The sequence below is a fragment of the Poromitra crassiceps genome (assembly GCF_964638095.1).
Source record: "Poromitra crassiceps genome assembly, chromosome: 13".
Taxonomy (NCBI): domain Eukaryota; kingdom Metazoa; phylum Chordata; class Actinopteri; order Beryciformes; family Melamphaidae; genus Poromitra; species Poromitra crassiceps.
In genome coordinates this window covers 2,000,831-2,022,650 of record NC_139644.1, presented here as the reverse complement: position 1 = coordinate 2,022,650, position 21,820 = coordinate 2,000,831, and the positions used below count along the sequence as shown (strand labels likewise).

Sequence of the window (21,820 nt, the reverse complement as noted above, 5' to 3'; positions counted from 1 at the left end):
GCTCATTATGTGGTCCAACACTCACTCTCGCACACATAGGCCTACACACACATAGGCCTACACACACATAGGACTACACACACAGCCAACAATGTGTGGTCGGTTGATCTGTTGATGAGACTTAACTGATCATTAATCAAACACTTTCTCTCCCAATCAAGGGAACTAAAATGACAACCTGTGCACTTCTGACCAGCTGCTGAACATGTACTGCTTCTGATACTGCCAGATTAATTTAGTCTGTACTATGTTCTGATTTGGGTTACAGTTTGCACCTGCTGTGGTAGAGTACGGGAAAATACTGAATATTTACAATGTTTATAAATCACATAGTTTCACTAAAGAAGGTAAAGCAGGACCAGACAGCTTCTTGTTACTGTGTTAACAGCATGCCCTGGTAGGAGAAAGAGTTTTCATCACTTTTATTACAACACCACATGTAACATGTACTATGTAACACCACATGTAACATAAATGTAACGCTCAATGAGAATGTGTTCTTTTACATGTTCTTAACAGAAACTGAGCAGAGGAAAATTAGTCTCAGGCAGAAACAATACAAGAGTAATTAGTTTTTTATTTAGTAAACATTGAAACCACACACAAAAAAAGTACATAGCATGAAATCAAATATAGCAAACCGGAAGTAATTTCTAGTTGAACAATGGTTGCGTATAAAACCGAAACCTTCTTGCGTTCAACACACTAGTTTCCTTCCGTAACACCCGCTTGTGTTTTGGGGGAATTGAACACGCCCCTGTCCTTTCGGTCAGTACCTCGCTCAAGAGTTCTAGCCATTTAATTTTTCACCTAATATGTAGCTTAGTTTGTGTTGAGTTTTGTCTGAGGCTGTTCACGGTAGCATTTCCATTAGCTGCAGCTCGCCTCACACCATCAGTTATTAAATGTGGGATAGGCTGGACGACGACAGCGATCCCGCGAACATCTGTTACCTCCAAATCTATTCTCAGAATAAGAAACTTCAGTCCAATGCTGTCATTAGGGATCATTTAACATTAGGAACTAATGTCTGAGCGACAGTTTGTTTGCATGAGCGGCTAGAGAAAGTGAGCAGGGTCGCGTTCAGTCCCGACAACATAGCACAACATTGATCTAAATGGAAACAGTGGTGCGTTGAAACAAGCGAGGAAATGCGACGTTCAACTGGGAAACCGTTGGCTTGAACAAACCCCAGGAGAGTCATTTGTACATCTGGTCAGAATTGTTCAGAACAAAAACTTTCATTCAAACTAAATACAATACACAAATTGAAATAATATACTGTACATAGGGGGCTGCAATTGACAGAAATCCGTCATAGCGACAGAGAAATGTAATCCCTGGGGTCTCTACCTCAGAAACCAAATAACAATCATCTGTACAAAGCAACAGAAACAGGAAGGAAACAAGAAAACAAATAGGAAGGATCAGCCGATAAGCATTTTGGTAAACAAACCGTCACAGGGGGGAAACGGCAATGAGACCCCATATGCAGCCAGCTGTGAGTCTCTTCACTCTCTATGCTATTTACATTTTTAAAACGGCGACAGTTCACACAACTTTAACTAAACATGCATATATTATACATCAGACTCTTGAGCTACTTCTGCTCTCACTCAAAATGTCAAAATATAAGCGATGTGATGTATAGTTTTTGAGATATTAACGTTTGTTTGGCACAATTCGTACTAGTTAACTGCCGCGGTTCTGGGTGTTTTGCGGTGCCGATTCCTCATATAGACAACGAAACGGAAACAGTAAAAAGAGAAAACAAAAAAAGCCCCAGCGACTCTCACTAGCCACCCCTCGAACCCTGACCTTACTATCCAGCGGGCACTATTTTTTTCTTAACGATTTTTCCCCATTTTCTTCCCAATTATACTTGGCCAATTTATCCCCATGCTGCACTATTGGCTGCCCCGGTTGCTGCTCCACCCTCTGCTGATCTGGGGAGAGCCGAGACTAGCACCATGCTTCGTCCGACACATGCGCAGTTGCCAGACACTTCTTTTCACATGACAGGCGGAGCTTCACCGGCAGGACGTAGCACATGGGAGGAGCACGCTATTCCCACCAGTTCCCTTCCACCCCGATCAGGCGCCCCGACAGACGAGAGGAGGCACTAGTGCAGCGACCAGGACACATACCCCCAATCCGGCTTCCCACCCTCAGGCACAGCCAATCCTGCCTGTATGGACGCCCGACCAAGCCGGAGGTAACACGTGGATGCAAACCTGCGACCCTCGTATTGGTAGGCAGGGAATCTACCGCTACACTACCCGGACGTCCGCGGGCTCAATTTTAAAGCCAGAGTGAAGTTTCTGGTATCATATGAAACCTAAGGTATCGATTGGTACTGACCATGTCATGCTAGCTTGTCGACAGGGTGCCTAAATAACGCTCTGAATTTAGGCAAAATTTTGGTGAGGTAAAAACATTTTCAAAGGGGTCCTCTTTTTCATAGCCTAATGTTGGCGTGTGTGTACGTGTGTCTGTTTTGAACCAGTAGCCTTATGTTATTTAGCCATTCGGATGCTATTGCAGTTAAATCAGCAAAAAATAAAGAAAAAATGTGGGGGGGGAATGGTTGGTATCCGCAGTGGAATTGGTCCCTGGGAAGGTTGGTTTGGTACATACTGTACATACTGTAGTGCTACTTGGTCTGAAAAGTTTGGGAAAGCCTGATTTAGAACAGAACTATCACAATACTGTAATTCAAAGCCCCGTGTGGACTCTCATGCTTCTCTTAAAATGTCCGTCACTAAAACTTTTCTGAAGTTTCATGTGTAAACTTAATGTTCCACTATGACTGAACATTTTACCACAGACTACACCTAATGTTCTACTATGATTGTACATTTTTACCAGACTAAATTTAATGTTCCACTATGAACATTTTAACACAGACTACACTTAATATTCCACTATGACTGTACATTTGACCACTGACTAAACTTAATGTTCCACTATGACTGTACATTTTAACACAGGCTACACTTAATGTTCCACTATGACTGAACATTTTACGCAGACTTAGCAATTACATAATTACATGGTTATGCTCTCGTGTGTAATTCCATGTGTTTCTCTTCAAGCACTGTTTATAACCAAAACTTGTACTACAGAGTGAGCAATTAAATGCTTTTTTCTCCTGTGTGGCCTCGTATGTGTTTCTTCAACTCTGGTTTTTGACTAAAACCTTTACCACAGACTGAGCAATTAAATGGTTTCTCGCCCGTGTGGACTCTCATGTGCGTCTTCAAGGTTCCTTTTTGACCATAACTTTTACCACAGACTAAGCAAATAAATCGTTTCTCTCCTGTGTGGACTATCCAGTGTCTCTTCAAGTGTCCCCTCTCACCAAAACCTTTACCACAGACTGAGCATTTAAATGGTTTCTCTCCTGTGTGGACCATCATGTGTTTCGTCATGTTTCCTTTAATAGCGAAACTTCTATTACAGACTGTGCATTTAAATGGTTTCTCGCCTGTGTGGACTCTCAGGTGTATCATCAAGCCTCCTTTAGAACCTAATCTTTTACCACAAAATGAGCAACTAAAGTATTTCTGCCCAAGAACGTCAATGCTTTCCTGTGCTTCTAAACCTGACTTAGCTTCAATAGTTTCCATCCAATCATCTCTTGTGTGGACTGTCATGTGTTCCTTCAAGTGTTCGCCATCACTATCGTCTGTGTGGTATCTCATGTGTTTCTTCAAGGTTGCATTTCGACTAAAACTTTTACCACAAAATGAGCAATTAAATGATTTCTCTCCTGTGTGGACTCTCATGTGTTGTTCCAAGTGTACGTTATGACGAAATCTTCTCCTACAAAACAGGCAATTAAAGTGTTTCTTACCAAGAACTTCACTGTTTTTCTGTGAGTCAAAACCTGACTGAGCTTCACTAGTTTCCTTCCAATCATCTCTTGTGTGGACTCTCATGTGTTTCTTCAAGTGTTGATTTCCACTACAACTTTTACCACAGACTGAACAAATACATTTCTCTTCATCATCTTCACTCCTCACAGGGACAGAGGTGGATGGGAACTTGGTGATCTCAGCCTCCTCCGTCCCGTGAAGCTGTTCTCCCTCCTCACCGGCCCAGAGTTCCTCCTGTTCCTCTTTAATGTGTGGGGGATCTGGGTCCTCCTGGTGCAGACTGGAGCTCCACTCCTGCTGCTCAGGGGGAACCTCTTCTTTATTGACCAACAGTTGCTGGAGGTCTTGAGGTACAGCTGAAATACAGACATATTCACATTAAGGACATCTGTAAACCAAACTAAACTTGTCACCATTAAAGTTAAGGAGATCAATGATGCTACCTTTGCAGTATGGACATATGAGCACACTGAGGTGCATAGACAATCAGGCTCCAGAAACCGGAGAACCTCGAGGAGGACTTCACCTACCCCGTGTTTCACATCTTTCAGTCATTGATTTTAAACCCCACAAGCAGTACAGTTTTAATCATCAAAATTGCCCTCAAAATGTTTTCCTCAAGTAACTTTCTTTCCAATAGGGCACACAATGAGAATACTCCATGTGGGTTCCTACACATTTTCGCCTAATCACACCACAAGTGAAACAACCACAAGTTGTATTGATTTTTTCTTCACTCATGTGATGACAGATATACTTGACTATACTGTTGATTTTCTCCTTGTATGACATATGTAGTCTATGATCTTCACTCCTTTGACTGATTGTTATTATACACAGCTGCGTTGTTCAATCATGTGACCTCTGTTCCATCAGGTGACTACTGTATTTAAGATGGCGTCTCACCTTAATTGGATTTCCATGACTTTACCAAATTTCCATGACCAAACATTTTGTTTGTATTTGTCATATACATACATTATATAAATTACAATACCAGTAATTCAAAAACTAACATGGTGAGTTAGTACTCTAACACTAGTGCTGCAACCAATGATTATTTTGATAATCGATTAATCTGTTGGTTATTTATTCGATTAATCGGATAAAAACAAAATGTTGTCCCAAATGGATATTATTAGTGCACAAAAGTGCTGCTTGAGTGGACAGGGGTGTCTAAACAATGATGAAAAATTATAAATAATAAAAAAGAGAATGACCTAAATCACTACTAGGGATGGGCATTTTAAGCAATTTAAATAGTCGAGTACTCTCCTTCTATTATGAACGAGTGCTCGAGTACTCGCGTGGGGGGGGGGTCTGTGTGATTACTATGGTAATGACGGAGCAGGGGTAATCTGTGTGTGGGGCTGTTCACACATAACGTTTGCATTTTTGCATGGAAAAAGCGTTACCTGGAGCATGTGAGGAGAGGGACTGACTGACTGACTGACTGACTGATATTAGGTGAGGCGACGCTAAGCTAACGTAAAGCCTACCTCAGACAGCATCTCCGATGGTTGGATGGATGGCATTTGCGCTTCGGAGCGGACAATGTTGTGAAACAACCCAAGCGAAGGCTCAATTCCAATACATGTCCATTGTCCAGTAACATCCATTTTACTTTATGATCACTGTTACACTAACGTAAATCCACGGATTACAAGGTCCGGTGTTCTGCCAAAAAGTGAAAACTGACGACCAGTGTGATTAACGTTACAGCTGTCAGCTGCAGCTGAATAGTGATCACCATGAAGCGATTGTCTCCCAAAAAGTGATTCTTTCTCCACATTTCTTGTGACTAACGTTATGGGAAACGACAGTGTAGTCAGTAAACTAGTGCAAAGTTTTGAATGAGTTTTATCGGGCGTGCGCTATGAAGAAGCATGCGTCTCATGCGGGAGTATCTCCAGCCACCATTTTCAGGATGAGCTGGAAAACTTCTGGTTAAAATTTCAAAATAATGTTACTTCAACAAAAGTAAATAGCTTATTGATGCACGTTGGAGGAGAAAAGGTATTTCAACGAATGAAGCAGCAAACTTGTATCAAAATACTCATTGTGATGTTATATGGCGTGAAACTGAGGCTGTAACGCATTAATCAAAATAAATAAGGTTACGTTACAATAAGCATTTTAGTTTGAAAGCAACAAAGTGGATGACGTACTTGTACATTCTGGCTGACTTGACGCCCGTGCAGTTCATGCTGCCAGATCCACATGACGATGCGTGCGTAGATCTTCTAGACCATTTTTAAAGGGGTGGGGAGTGGGGCGAGTATCCGAACAGCAGAAACGTTACTCGACTACTGACGTTATGAACGAGTGCTCGAGTACCCGCGCCCATCCCTAATCACTACCTAAGTGTTAAAGTCGAGCTGAACCCAAAAATGACTTATTTTCTTTTAGTTCAATACCTGGGTATGCAGTGCACCTATTTAATAATGTATGCATAAAATATCACAACAATCTAATTTCTTTAGTTTTTCACACTTTTTCACATCAAAAGTTCATTTTTCAAGATTTCATTGATAACAGTAATGTACAGTTTGCTGACGTCACCTAGTACTATCAAATTTCTACCCCATTTCAACCAATCATATCACGACATGCAGCTGTCAATCAAATCTTCATTTCAGGATAATTTTCTCTTCCAAATGAAGTAGAAAATGGCACCTAGTGCCTGTCATCTGGCAGAATTCCTATCCCATAAACTAACTACTAACTTGGCCAATTGTTAGAAACATGAACAAAAAACAAAAACTATAATCTCTAAGAATGCAAAGAAATGTAACTGGCTCGTTAAAACGCGCATTCCAGGGATATCGTATTCACAGCAGCAGCGATAATGGCGCACGCATCCGAGAGCCTGGTTGTCAGGGGTCGCACTTCGGAGATTCCAGGCCGACGTGCTGCACTCTCTGCTCGGCAACACGAAGGCAGCTGGCTGGCTGCGGCTCGCTGAGCTCCACTCAGCCACTCAGCCTCCCGTCGAAAGGCTCTTCCCGAGGGGAGCGCCACCACACCCCACTCGATTTGGAGGCGGAACACGCCAGGATTGGCCAAAGCCCAATCCAGTCCCCAGAATTGTCAAATAAAATCATCGACATGATACTATGACCCGCCTCTCAACCTGTCCTCTTAGACAAACTATGTTTTCAGTCTGAAACGGACTCATATGCACGTGACGAACGGGTTCAGTTAGACTTTAAGAGGATTTGCTACTTAATTAGCTACCTTAGGAGAGGGGAAGAAGAGAGGAGAAGGAGATGTTAACTTAGAGAGGAGAGTTGTTTGGGGTGATGAAAATCTGTTTGTTTGCTCGCTCCCTCCTCAGATCCGCGCTGACGGTAGCATACGTGTTCGCTGTGAATCCCTGCATGTGTTTGTGTGTGTCTGTCAGAGATATTTCGACATTAGTGACAACTCAACTCGCACGTACCCCTTGGGTCTAGCTAGTGTCCTCTGAGAGTGGCGTCAGCGGAGGACCAAAATGCGATACTCATTAGCCAATGAACAGCCAGGAATGGGTCTCGCGCTACTTTTGCATGCTAAAATAAAGCTGATAATGTACAATTTGATTCAAGGGGGAAAAAAACCCTTTCAGAGTACAACACAAACTGTCTATTTTGCTGCAACTCAACAGTGCTGCTTAATCCAGGGCCTTACTTCCTGGAACTCTTGAGAGTAAAAAACTGGTCCATTGGTGTGAATGGAGATGTCGGGACTCTTCTATCTACACGGCTCTGGGTCTAGCAAATGACGTTTCATAACATTGACAGACAGCCAATCACAAGCTGCCATTTAGGAGACCGGAAGAGTTTCCATACTATTGGCGGAGCCTGGAATGAGCGGTCTCTCTCTCTCTCATTCGTCTCTGGCCTGGTCCTGCACGGACTTGTCAAGTGATGTGCAGTGCCAAGTCTGCCGACATAAATGGTACATTTTGACTTCCTTCAGAGATAAAACGTTACAGAAAGAAACATCGATGTAAGTTATCATTGATTTGTTACATATAATCAATTAACCATTAGCCACGGTGCTTGTGCTGGTTAGTACAGAATGACCTATCGCTAAGCCCCGCCCCCCATGCTCAGCTAAGCCCCACCCCCCGTGCTCACTCGGACAAACACAAGGCAGGCTGACTAGAATAATGGCAGCCGTCACTAAGTTATATCCCAAGACGCTCTTCACAACTTTTGCGACCGGAGGAAGGTGCCTGTGCCTGTAAGAGATCTCCGTGGTAGTCTATGATTGAGTCCTCACCGTCCTCATCGTCGTAAAGTCGCCTTCGAAGCATGACGTTCGATTATAACGAACTAGTTGTGTGGCTTAGCCTTCCCAAATGTTGAGGGTCGTTTTTTAGAATTTAATACATAGAATTGGGAACGTTACATTCAATTTCATTCAGACTGCCTGTCACTTCCGCGGCGGCAGCCATGTTGACGAGTGAAAAGAACTACAAAGACCATGTACCCACTACACACAGAAAGCCCGCCTAAGGCTGCCGCTGATTCGTCGAGCCAGCCATGGTTCGGCCAATCATCCTAACTGCCTGTGCATGACAAGATGGATTACGTCGAGAGAATCTCTTTTGATCTCACGAGGTTATCCATCTTGCAAGCAAGGTTACTTACTTACTTTTCTATGCCATGGAGGGCAATGTACAACATTTAAAGCTATCGATAAAAATAAATGCGATACGTGCATGCCTGGAAACGGCTTTAGCGAATCTTTAATCAAACATTTTAACGGAGGAAGACAGCGGGTGGGGATAACAGGCGACTCAGATCCAGAATTGACATTCACTTAACACATTCAGTGCCAGCGACGCCATATGGCGTCATTAGAAATTTACCGTACAGTGCCAGCGACGCCAAATGGCGTCAATAACTCGAATTTTTTTTTTTGACGGGGGGGTGTCGATCTATGCCTCTTACATCGCCTCTTACAAGATCAGAGGTATTGAATGTGTCTAACCTATTTTACAGAACCCTTAGGTGGCGACAGCGCTCTCCAGATGAGAGAACGTGGAGTGAAACACACAGAAGAAGTCATTGGGGGGAAGGAAATCGCATCGCATCCGTCCGTATGCAGCGGCTTCATTGAAGCAACGTTTAGCTGTGCCCCTGCAGCAGCCAATCTGCTATCACAATTGAGCACCTCGGTGTCCGCTGCAACAGCCTCCGTGTCCGCTGCAACACATGATCAGCCGTGGATTTGTTATTATTCTCAACTCGAAGCATGGGAGCTGGTACACGCGGCTGTAAAAAAGCAGGATCTAGCGACCTTTTTCAGTGCTGAGCACAGGCAGATAAAACAGCAGAGCAGAGAGATACTCCTCCCACAACGGGGGGGGGGGGGGGGAGGAGGGCACGCAGAGCCAAGTACACAACACAGACCCAGACAGCAGGACAGGGTTGGCAAACGCAAGCCAGAATATCCGATGCCCACCAGCAGCAAAAGATCAGCAAGAAGCTGCAACCAGCAGCGCATGCAGGCGCCAGCGCTGCTGGTTTCAGCTAAAAATATTATTCTTCCAAACAAAATTCCCTTGCCTTCACTGTTTTATTGAAGGAAATTATTTGTGAGGTGTGACTACATCAGAAAATTAGCTTCAGAGTCAGTGATGTGCTTGAAATGTTTAATTTCACAAAAGGCTCATTATCTCAGCTCGTAGAAAAAAAGCTCTGTTTTTCGTTCAATCAGGCTATCTTCTCCGGCTCATAACTAAAGAACGGAAAATGGGATCAATAAACTTTTTTTTGCAGGTGATAGAAGAGAGTCTCATCGTTATTTGTGCGTGTTCAGTGTTTACATAGTAATTATTAAAGAAATTATATGACTGTTTTAAAATGCATTGCGGCCTATGTGGCACAGCAAGCAACCTTTTGCCCAAGGGCCGTGGCACTGAAAGTGTTAAGAGTAACCTCTCGGTGGATTATATAGCCTATATGCCGAATTGAAGAGTGGCGCCTGGTAATCTATTTCATGTACCTCTGTATAATCAAGAAACGTTAAATAATGTAGATGTTTTTCATAGCGAGACAACGGCACGCACGCATGGGTGGTGGTGTAGCAGCAGATCAGCAGAGGCATAGCTTACAGCTTTTAACATCATGTTTTCCTCCTGGATCTTTTCTCTTTAGACTACCTCACATTTATTTGGAGAACAGGATTAATTCCCTCGTTTTAGGGTTTGACTGGTGTCTGGGGATGTTATAATCACATCAATCAATGAGCCTCCTCTTCACTAGTCTCACTGGTCAGCCTCTCCTCTCTAACTCTTCACCAACTCCACGCGCATAACATAGACTGGAAACTCGCATAATTCAGCATTTTATTTTGCAGACTTTCTGAATACCATGATGATTTCATGATACCTTTTGGATCATGGAAGCCAAATGAGGGAGAAGACTCGTCATCTCGCTGTCACCACGATTGCAGATTTAACTCCAAAACAGTAGCATTGTGGATGTGAGTGGATCTACGTTTACTAGTTTAATACTATCAATTGCCTGGCCTCCCAGGATACCTCGTAATGTTGCATTTACCCCCATGCACATCGTTTGACAATTTTTTCAACTTATAAATGTATAAAACCAGAGGAAACTCGCGTTTTCTAGTGCTTCTCTATGGAACTCTAAGTTGAGAATGTCCGAGTGTATTGTAGAACTGCATGCGCTGTGATTGGCTCGTCTGCGTTCGGGGCGTGGCTTAGCGATAGATCAATTGTGCAATAGGCCTGCTGTTTAGTGCTCTTCATATGCGAGTCTCAGATCTCTCTCAGATGTCAGATCTCTTGGCCATGTGATCTCATCTCATGGCTTCTCTTATCACTGCTATGCTGACGACACTCAGCTCTACCTCTCTTTCCCCCCCTCAGACACCCACATCTCCATATCGCTGCATGCCTCAAAGACATTGGTGCTTGGATGTCTGCCCACCATCTCAAGCTGAATCTTGGTAAGACAGAGCTACTCTTCCTCCCCGGGAAAGACTGTCCCCTCACTGACCTTTCCATCTCCATTGACAACACTACTGTGTTTCCCTCTCAAACAGCTAAGAACCTCGGAGTGATCCTTGACAATCAGCTGTCCAACTCAGCCTACATCGCAGCAACTGCCCGCTCCTGCAGGTTCTCCCTGTACAACATCCGCAAAATCCATCCATTCCTCACAAGGGAAGCAACACAACTCCTGGTCCAGTCACTTATCATCTCTCGCTTGGACTACTGCAATGTTCTTCTGGCTGGGCTACCTGCTGCAGCCATCCGACCGCTTCAGCTCATTCAGAACGCTGCAGCCCGTTTGGTGTTCAACCAACCAAAATTCTCTCATGTCACTCCACTCTTCCGTGACCTTCACTGGCTTCCCATCTCAGCTCGCATCAAATTCAAGACACTGGTACTGGCCTACAGGGCAGTCCACACGACAGCCCCTTTCTATCTGCAGTCCATGGTCAAGTTCCAAACTTCTCATCGCTCCCTCCGCTCCTCCACCCGTCCAGATCGTCTCGCTCCTCCACCGCTACGTGGGCTCAAAAGCTGCTCGTCCCGATCGCAACTCTTCTCGTTCCTGCCACCACAATGGTGGAATGAGCTCCCCCCTTCAGTCAGAACGGCCGAATCACTGCCAATCTTTCGGCGGAGACTAAAAACTCACCTTTTCAGGCTACATCTGGGCCCTTCTTGAACTAACATCTATTAAAAAAAACTAATGCTACATGTTACTTATTCCTTCTCAAACTACTTCCTACATGGTGCTAGTCTATCAAAATATCTTAGCTGTCATTGATTGTGTTGCATAGTGGTTTTCTGTACTGTTGACAAATTGTGATATTGTAAGTCGCTTTGGACAAAAGTGTCTGCTAAATGACGTAATGTAATGTAATGAGTCCAACGCCATTTGGCCCATTGTCCCTACAATGTAAATAATAATATTTGAGGTGCTGAAAACATGGAAACAGCAGCTTGGGGCAAAGTGTTAACACCAAAGTGTTCTATGCCAATAACGACTGGCGGTTATTTTGGAAAATGGTCATCAAAATGCCAATCTGACTGCAATGCCCCAATATCCAGATGTCTTCTACATCTTTTAAGCTATTTCTGTGCCAAATTTGGCACTTTTAACACAAAATGAACAATAGCCGCACTAATAGGCCTATAATGAAGTGACCAATTACTTTGTAAAAGTCCATATCATTTTGAATGAGTATTTTTATTTGGTTCTCAGGCTTACTAGGATCTATATTATGTCTGGTATTGCATGTGGGTCCAATGGGATAGGAAATGTTGACAAATCGATGGTGGCCATTTTCAAAAATGTTTGCCACGGCCACCAGGGGGCAAATTTGCGATGAGATTGGTCTCATTATGTTGAGCTAATAGTAGTATTAAGTCTTGAACAATAGAGCATCAAGTCCCAGCTCAGAGACCTTGGGCCCTATCGTCGCAAAAGCGGTAATTTAGCGTTTGCATACGTGCACAAGCTTGTTATAACAAGCTTGTTATAATTGTAATGGACATAGGCGTGCCACATGCCAAACCAGGCGTTTCGGTGCAAAAATGTGGGGATAGATGGCATTATCCTATCGACAGCAGCACGCAATTACTTTGCGCTAAGAGCTTTTAAAAGCAACTCTTACCTGCTAAATACCCCGCTGCGCTTGAGTGCACCATAATCTCCGTGCTGCGCAGCGCAGTGCAGAGTAAAATTCCTTTTGGATATGTCATTATGCACGGACGTGCCACGCCAGGACATCAAATTCTGCTGCTAAAATTGGGTATTAGCAGATAATTCAGTGAGGCAATCAACTATAACTCACTGAGAAACCTATCACATCGCAAAGAGGGAAATTAATTGAGAAAACGTGTTGGACAATGGACATTAGCCTACTTGCAATAGGCTATTCACCTTCACCTATCCGATAAGGTCGTTGGCACCACAGACGATCTGTCAACAAGCTCTCTCCATCTCTCTCTGTCCTTGGCACGAGTGAGTACACCATTACGCATGGAGAGAATTACAGCATATTGCATGCCTTGCGCAAACACAGCGTTTGCGAGACGGGAATCTGATTGGTTTTATTGATGTCATGCCCAGGCATTGCCTGGCCACGCCTGTGAATAATTCTGGTACTTAAGACCACCCAAATCCCGTTTGCACTGGCATTTTGGGGGCGCAGATGATTTGGCACAGCTCTAATTTGCGCCTGCGGCAGGTGAAGTGAATGTTTCCACATCCCTGCCGAGAATTGCATCCCCACTATATTTTGGGGCTGTTTTAACTTAGAAAACAGGGAGGTCACGTCTACCCAGACAATTATATCACTTTTAAACAGTTACATTTCTGTATAAATCATTACAATATGCTCCCGTGAGGTGGGGATGCATTTAGCTGCTGCCGGGCGGGGGTACAAAACTAGGCATAACACCTGGACACTTGCGCGAGGCGGACTGCTATCGTTAAGGCACCTAAACAGGTGAGCAAATAGGGGATATCGCCTGTACCAAGATAGGGCCTCTTGACTGCTACACCCCCTTAAGTTCTAACCCTGTGAATGAACACAAAGTCTTAAGTTTTAACTAGGGATGGGCGCGAGTACTCGGGTACTCGAGCACTCGTTCATAACATCAGTACTCGAGTAACGTTTCTGCTGTTCGGGTACTCGCTCCACTCCCCACCCCTTTAAAAATGGTCTAGAAGATCTACGAACGCATCGTCTGGCAGCATGAACTGCACGGGCGTCAAGTCAGCCAGAATGTACAAGTACGTCATCCGCTTTGGTGCTTTCAAAATAAAACGCTTATTGTAACGTAACCTTATTTATTTTGAGTAATGCGTTACAGCCACAGTTTCACGCCATATAACATCACAACGAGTATTTTGATACAAGGTTTGCTGCTTCATTCGTTGAAATACCTTTTCTCCTCCAACGTGCATCAATAAGCTATTTACTTTTGTTTAAGTAATATTATTTTGAAAGTTTTAACCAGAAGTTTTCCAGCTCATCCCGAAAATGGTGGCTGGAGATATGCTCCCGAAGGAGACAGATGTACGCTTTCCCATAACGTTAGTCACAAGAAATGAGGAGAAAGAATCACTTTTTGGGAGACAATCGCTTCATGGTGATCACTATTTAGTTGCAGCTGTAACGTTAATCACACTGGTCAGTTTTCACTTTTTGGCAGAACACCGGACCTTGTAATCCGTGGATTTACGTTAGTGTAACAGTGATCATAAAGTAAAATGGATGATACTGGACAATAACCTGACATTGCTGGACAATGGACATGTATTGGAAATGCCTTCGCTTGTTTCACAACTTGTCTGCTCCAAAGCTCTAATGCCATCCATCCAACCATCGGCGATACTGTCTGAGGTAGTCTGAGGTACTGCACCTTATTAAAGCTCCAGGATCCTCCTTTACTTTGTTATTATACTGTCCTGTTCTGAGAGCACGACCTCCCTCTGTGGAGGGTTAGGGTTAGGACCTCCCTCTGTGGAGGGTTAGGACCTCCCTCTGTGGAGGGTTAGGGTTAGGACCTCCCTCTGTGGAGGGTTAGGGTTAGGACCTCCCTCTGTGGAGGGTTAGGGTTAGGACCTCCCTCTGTGGAGGGTTAGGACCTCCCTCTGTGGAGGGTTAGGGTTAGGACCTCCCTCTGTGGAGGGTTAGGGTTAGGACCTCCCTCTGTGGAGGGTTAGGACCTCCCTCTGTGGAGGGTTAGGGTTAGGACCTCCCTCTGTGGAGGGTTAGGACCTCCCTCTGTGGAGGGTTAGGGTTAGGACCTCCCTCTGTGGAGGGGCTGAAGCGCAAGGGACTCCTCCTACCTTGTAAACTAAATTCAATACTTCTAAGGCCTTATTTAGAGAATTTCTAAATGTAATACTTTTAAGACCCCGCGGGGACCCTGGTCTGTGTGTGTGTGTGTGTGTGTGTGTGTGTATGTGTGTGTGTCTTTCAGTGGCTTGGACGGGGCTGTACGATTTGGCCTAAAAATAAAATCTTGGATTTTTTCTCTCAAAATTTGATTTTCGATTTCACTTTTTAAAAATACTATTATACTTCTCTCACCATTTGTTGCCCTGCACAGCTCAAAAAATATTTTTTTCTCATAAGTGAAATAATTTAAGCTTTTACTCTAGAACAACCCAACTTCCTGTTTTAGCTTGGCGCTGCCATGCCTAACTTCCTGGCTGTTGCTTGCTAACCTGCAGTCACTTGACATGGGTAACGGGTGGGTAACTGCATAGCAGGAGGAGGAAATGCAGACAGACAGGGTGAGTCTGGAAACGTAATGTTACTGCTACTTAACGTTAAGCTACCCGGTGGCCCCACGTGTTGTTTTGTTGTTATGTGTCCTAAAGCCAACATTTCACTGTCCGGTGATAACGTGTTGGTGAAAAGTGTGTGTGTGCACGTGTGCGTGTGTGTGTGTGTGTGTGTGTGTGTGTGTGTGTGTGCGTGTGTGTGCGTGTTGTGGCTCTCATATTTTGTGCAGTCCGCAGCAACACGCTGCTTGCATTCCTGTGCTTTTTCGGAGGTGTTGAAATCAGTTTGTTGCACTGCTGTCTTTAGTAGCCAGGAGCCACAGCCTTCAGAGAGACTTTACAGCGGGCAGAAGGGACGAGGAGAAGGGAGAGAGAGAGCCGCCGTACCATAGTTAAAGTGAAAATCCATTTGAAGATTTTAATTTTTTTTAACATCGTCCTAACTAATTAACTCGAATTACGATTCAAAATCGATTTATTGTGCAGCCCTACTCCACTCTCACAATCTTGGACATTTGAAGTGGGGGGAGGCGCCTAGGCTAAATGTCATCCACACACACACATGTAGAGTGATTTATAGAAGCGGCTGCCCTGCATCAAAACGGTGACTTCTGGTCAATTTTTCTTTGGTGATATTTATTAACATCTAGAAATATACAATAGAAATGTTTGTCCCAATCTCTGGTTTCTTCAAATCTTCAGGGAAGGAGTAGGTTGGAATTCGCTGTTCAATTTGAAATCAAGGTATATGAGATTATACCGAGTTTGAAATCTGCATTTGCTATGTTCATATTTTCCATTGTGTTAGACACGTTATTCTCCACCTCAGTGTCACCAGAGCATCAGACTTTAAAGTCCAAAAATGTGTTACTAACTAATAAGTGTGTGGGCCATACCTTGAGTCCTGCTGGTTTTAGTCAATGTTACAAGCAGAGCATCATGGTCTCTGGCTGTGTAGTATGGACTGTAGAGAGAGGGGTGGGCTGTGATGTCTTGGTTGTCTCTGAAGTAGGCATGGTCTAGGTGTCCTCCCTCAAAGTGGGTGGCTTGTTGTATCAGTTGGGTGAATCCCAGCTGGTCAAGACTTGACACTACATTGTATGAGAATGAAGTTATTGATTAATTTTCGCACGTCTGCTTTGGGTGGGTGGCTTTGAAATGTTTCTGCGACACTTGTAATACGTGCGTATCGCTGATTTAGACAGCTTGGGCGCGAGAGTGGAAGTCTATGGGTGGATAAGGGACTCTGGAGGGGATTCATTATTATACCCGGAAGGTCGCAAAAGGGGCTACCTACAGCGCTGATATACTTGAAACGGACAGCTACGGACACCTTGGACGCGTAGTTCGGTTATAGCCTACTCGTTTCTGGAGTTGCGGATAAGGACGTGTGAAGGGAGAGGGGGGAGAGAGAAGCAAACTAGTTTGCAGATCTCAAAAGCAGGTAAACCACTGTGGGATTAGTGAGAATGTTGCTAAAAGGAGGAGATAGCATGTGCGCTTCGTCAGTGCGCCCTGCAGCCTGTCATCCGCTGAAACACTTGACGGGGCGGCTGCATGATGTGCTCTTCAAATTAGAAATTCGTTCATCATCAGCAACCGATTTTTGTTCTGAGCTTTTAAAATTAGTTTCTGCTGGTTTTATTAGACTAATTCCGACACCTGCAGTAACATAATTCATTTTAGAATTGTGAGTATGGATTTTTTTCTTTCTGCCCGCGTTTCCCCCTTCTGCAATGCATGCAGCTTATAAGCAGTAGCCTATCGGAGGAATGTTTTTGTTTAGTGTAGGGATGGGCGGGAGTACTCGGGTACTCGATACTCGTTCATAACGTCAGTACTCGAGTAACGTTTCCGCTGTTCGGGTACTCGCCCGACTCCCCACCCCTTTAAAAATGGTCTACATATACGCATGCATCGTCATGTGGATCTGGCAGCATGAACTGTACAGGCGTCAAGTCAGCCAGAATGTACAAGTACGTCATCTGCTTTGTTGCTTTCAAAATAAAACGCTTATTGTAACGTAACCTTATTTATTTTGAGTAATGTGTTACAGCCACAGTTTCACGCCATATAACATCACAACGAGTATTTTGATACAAGGTTTGCTGCTTCATTCGTTGAAATACCTTTTTCTCCTCCAACGTGCATCAATAAGCTATTTACTTTTGTTTAAGTAATATTATTTTGAAAGTTTTAACCGGAAGTTTTCCAGCTCATCCCGAAAATGGTGGCTGGAGATATGCTCCCGAAGGAGACCGATGCACGCTTCTTCATAGTGCACGCCCGATAAAACTCATTCAAAACTTTGCACTAGTTTACTGCCTACACTATCGTTTCCCATAACGTTAGTCACAAGAAATGAGGAGAAAGAATCACTTTTTGGGAGACAATCGCTTCATGGTGATCACTATTTAGCTGCAGCTGTAACGTTAATCTGGTCAGTTTTCACTTTTTGGCAGAACACCGGACCTTGTAATCCGTGGATTTACGTTAGTGTAACAGTGATCATAAAGTAAAATGGATGATACTGGACAATGGACATGTATTGGAAATGAGCCTTTGCTTGTTTCACAACACTATTGTCTGCTCCGAAGCGCTAATGCCATCCATCCAACCATCGGAGATACTGTCTGAAGTAGGCTTAAGACGTCACATTAGTTTAGCGTCACCTAATATCACACGATCACACTAATGTCAGTCCCTCTCCTCACAAAAAATGCTCCAGGTAGCACTTTTTCCACGCAAAAATGCAAACGTTATGTGTGAACAGCCCCATACACAGCAGATTACCCCTGCTCCGTCATTACCATAGTAATCACACAGACCCCCCATCAGGCCATCCGTTCATAATAGAAGGAGAGTACTCGAGTATTTAAATAGCTTAAAATGCCCATCCCTAGTTTAGTGTGCAGGAGGATTCAACTTGTCTTTTCATTTCGTTAATGTGTGTTTTTCTGCTTGTAGATGTAAAAATAACCTCTTTCTAATGGGGAAAAAATAAATCATTTGTTGTGGTAATTGTTTCATGGGGCACAAACAGTCAAATAGCGCATTTTAATCTTCTTGGTTAACCGATCAACAGTCGGCTAATGAGCGTCGGTTGTCGGTCAAGATTTTTTTTTATATTCGACATCCCTATTCTCGATACCCATCCCTAGGTATTAATTTTCACCAACATCAGATTTTTTGTCAAAAAGTAAGAAGGGGCGGCTGTAGCTCAGGCGGTAGAGCAGGTCGTCCACTAATCGCTTTGGATAAAAGAGGTCGGTGGTTCGATTCCCGGCTCCTCCAGTCTGCATGTCGAAGTGTCCTTGACTTGGGCAAGACACTGAACCCCAAATTGCTCCCGTTGGTGTGCCAGCACCCTGCGTGGTAGCCTGCCGCCATCGGTGTGTGAATGGGTGAATGTACCTACTGACTGTAAAGCGCTTGGATAAAAGTGCTATATAAATGCAGGCCATTTACCATTTACCATTTACCAAGACGTATATGGGAATTTTAGGTATGTGCGATCAAAAAACAGTAGGCTACTTGCAATCATGTATTCCTACTAGATTATGTGTTTCCATTAAATCAACAAGCATGAGATGGTCCTTAGTTGAACTACAATTGCAAACCATATAGCTGTGAGTTATTTACTTATTGCACAGACATATGAATGTGTATTTTTCTTGTCACTCTCAATGTCATCTCTGGTTTCCTCATTAAGTTTTCAATTCAAATGTTACTCTTGCTGTGTTACAAAGCTGAATTAAAGTTCAGCTGTAAATACGTATTGACCCTATTTTGATCTTTGATCGTCTATATCACCCTTGATCAATTCTCATGAATCTTTATATAATTTTTTGAAAAGATTTGTCTATAGGCTACATCAGGTGTGATCAGGTGCATCTTCCCTTTATCTGATAGAGCAGATCTCAGCAGAGCAGTCAATGGTGTGTGTGTGTGTGTGTGTGTGTGTGTGTGTGTGTGTGTGTGTGTGTGTGTGTGTGTGTGTGTGTTAAAGAGAGCAGAGAACTGAAGCTGACCCCTCACCTCTACCCCCAGTAAGTGTCCCGGCTTGAGGCCCTTGATAATCTGGTCGCCGTATATTAGTGTGTTTTGGGGCCAATCTAAAATGGGCTTTATTTTCAATTTACAAAAAACCCATTGCAACATATTTTTGTCGACAGGGTTTTATTTTGAAAGCTGTGACCGGAAGTCATCCCGTCTTATTCTGTGTAGCTTTAGCTTGACACGGCTCCTAGCTACGGTGCGGACGGACTAACCTGCTCTGTCCAGCCTCACTTGGGGTTGCAACAGGACATGGAGCAGCTTCCTCTGTCGGCGGATCTCTTGATCTGATCGCTGAACTTTGTCTTCGTACTCCGCCACGGTTTTCTCAAACAGCCCGAAAATCTCCTGCGCAGCCGCAGTTAGCCGCTCGGTTAGCAGCGCTCTCAGCTCCTCCGGTGGGATTTCAGCCCTTTCGTTTCTTTTTTCCAGCAGCAGCAGAAAGTCTTCAGCAGCACAGCTGATCCGCTCCTGTACACACAGCCTCAGCTGCACGGCCCCGCTGCTAACAAACATGTTTCTGCTTTAGCACTTCAGCTTCCTCCCTTCAGACCAAAGACAAAGAAATCATGGAAAGAAATACAGCCGTTCACTCTCGTCCGGGTCAGCGTGGTTTGTAATTGTTGATTGAAGCAGAAAGCGTAGAGCGCGCCTCCTGCTGGCTTGGAGGGGCACAAACATGTACAGTAATGGTTTGCTTGCCTGTAATGTACTGTGAGATACACTAGTATCGTTTGTAACTGATTGCACTGTTGTATTTTGCCCTGCATTATTGTATGATCCATATGGTTCAAGAGGTATGCCTGAAAGGTGATGAGTATAAATAACTGTGATGAATGACTGAACTACCTCAACTTACTAAGTGTTCTGCACGTGTCACATACAGTGTGTTTGTGTATTGTCCATGTCTGTATGTACTGCAGCATTTTACTATTTTACTCCGAGACCAATTTCTCCCATGGGAGACAAATAAAGTGAACCTTGAACCTTGATACATGTTTATCTGGGATCATTTCACTTGGTCACTTGGTCTCAAGCAGGTCTTCAGCAAGTGACACCTACTAGTCTAAACTAGCTATATGGTTCCCTCTTGTGGTCATTGTGCTGAAACTCACTTATTTTGGGCTTGTTACCATAAGCCCTTTTCACTTAAGGTGGTAAAGCAGAAAGTAAAGCAAGTGTAACCAATGACATTAATGAGGGTCCTGGCACTGGAACACCTAAATAAATTGAATAATTAATGGTTTTGGTTACACCTGCTTTACCACCTCAAAATGGTTTCTGTGAAAAGGGGGTTTAGATGGTTGCTTGTTTCTCTTGTGAGATCTGGCAACACTGGGTGACCTGCGGTCTGGGTCAGCGGCTGTATTTTGCGCTCGCTGTTTGTTGGAAGGGAGTGTATAGTTTGAACAGACGTTATTATTATTATTAATATTATTGTTGTTATCGTCAGTATTGGTATTAGCTATTATTATTATTTTAATGTGCAAAATAATCATTTTTCAATGGCTTCTGTGTGCTGTGTACTTGCAGTCCTTCTATTTTGAAAAAAACGGCCACCGGAAGTGCTTATTGTTGCTAGCAGCACAAGGGTGAGAAGGCCTGTGTGTTATTAGTTGAGTTAAAACCATTGTTGAAAACGTAGTTAGCACCTATATCTCAATGGTTAGCACTGCATACAGAGAGGGCTGTGTGCGTCCAGTGAGAGGCAAGTGTCCCTTTCAGTCACAGAGAACTGTATGAGTCTGTCGCTAACCCGTTAACGTTACATGTCGGATGCTAATTCATGCTCATGTTAGCTAGCAGGGTTAGCTCTGCATTTAACGCTGCTGGCTGTATGAGCTGATGTAGGTAGCTGGTGTAGGATGTAGGTAGGTAGAGAGATATTTGGCGGTGACAAGCAAGCAGTAACTATATGTCATGCAATGTGTAGCAATGCTGGACTTTGTATTTTGGAGTGAAATGGTGATTGCAGTCCTGGATAGTAGTCAGCACCAGTCAGACAGGTTGCTGGATTCACACACTCACACACAGACTCCGACCCTCCGCACCCCTCCCCCCGCAATTAATTTATTCTGATTACATGTATCACAGCATACTAGCCTATAGGCTAATTTGCAATGCCCGTCCCTAGATGTTGTACTAAAAGCACCTGTTAGGTGACCAGATTTCTGAAATGAAAATCAGGGACATTTCCAGTTTGGCAGTCAATATAGGCCTGGCTATTATTAAAATATCCAATATTGTTATATGAAATAAAATAAAATAAAGTCTGACAATTCCGGTTTCATGTATTTTGACCATGAAACTGTTGTGGCTACTGTAATACACTAGTTATGTTGTAGCTGTAATAAACTATGGTGCAAGCCGACTTACCAAGACCTTGAGGAACATTAGAAAAGTTCATGCTGTGATTCTGTTCTGGATGCTCTTCATCTGTTCTGTTCTGGATGCTCTTCATCCTGAACAGATGAAGAGCATGTAGCTCGAAATGCGTTACAACAATAAATCTGGAGAAAAGGAGCTCTGCGGTGTGTGAGTAGTTTTTATTCTTTTTGTCTCACTGTTCTAGTTAAGCTCAGCACCTGCCCCAACTTTGGGTTTTGGATGTGC

The 21,820-nt window shown here is 43.7% G+C and overlaps 1 protein-coding gene across 1 annotated transcript; it reads right to left on the bottom strand.

Annotated features, from left to right (window-relative positions):
- Positions 1 to 568: 568 nt before the first annotated feature.
- Positions 569 to 19,724, bottom strand: LOC310788124 (uncharacterized protein). Its single transcript, XM_083649630.1, has 3 exons — positions 19,423 to 19,724; positions 16,048 to 16,242; positions 569 to 4,234 (listed from the first exon to the last, which is right to left on the bottom strand). The coding sequence occupies exons 1-3, from the start codon at positions 19,721 to 19,723 to the stop codon at positions 3,135 to 3,137; spliced, it is 1,596 nt and encodes a 531-aa protein (XP_083505756.1). The 5' UTR covers position 19,724; the 3' UTR covers positions 569 to 3,134.
- Positions 19,725 to 21,820: the final 2,096 nt, after the last annotated feature.

Coding starts and splice junctions, on each gene's coding strand:
- LOC310788124 (XM_083649630.1), bottom strand. CDS start 19,723: ATGTTTGTTAGCAGCGGGGCCGTGCAGCTGAGGCTGTGTGTACAGGAG. Junction 16,243..19,422: donor AGTGAGGCTGGACAGAGCAG/GTTAGTCCGTCC, acceptor CATACAATGTAG/TGTCAAGTCTTGACCAGCTG. Junction 4,235..16,047: donor TAAAACCAGCAGGACTCAAG/GTATGGCCCACA, acceptor TCTGTATTTCAG/CTGTACCTCAAGACCTCCAG.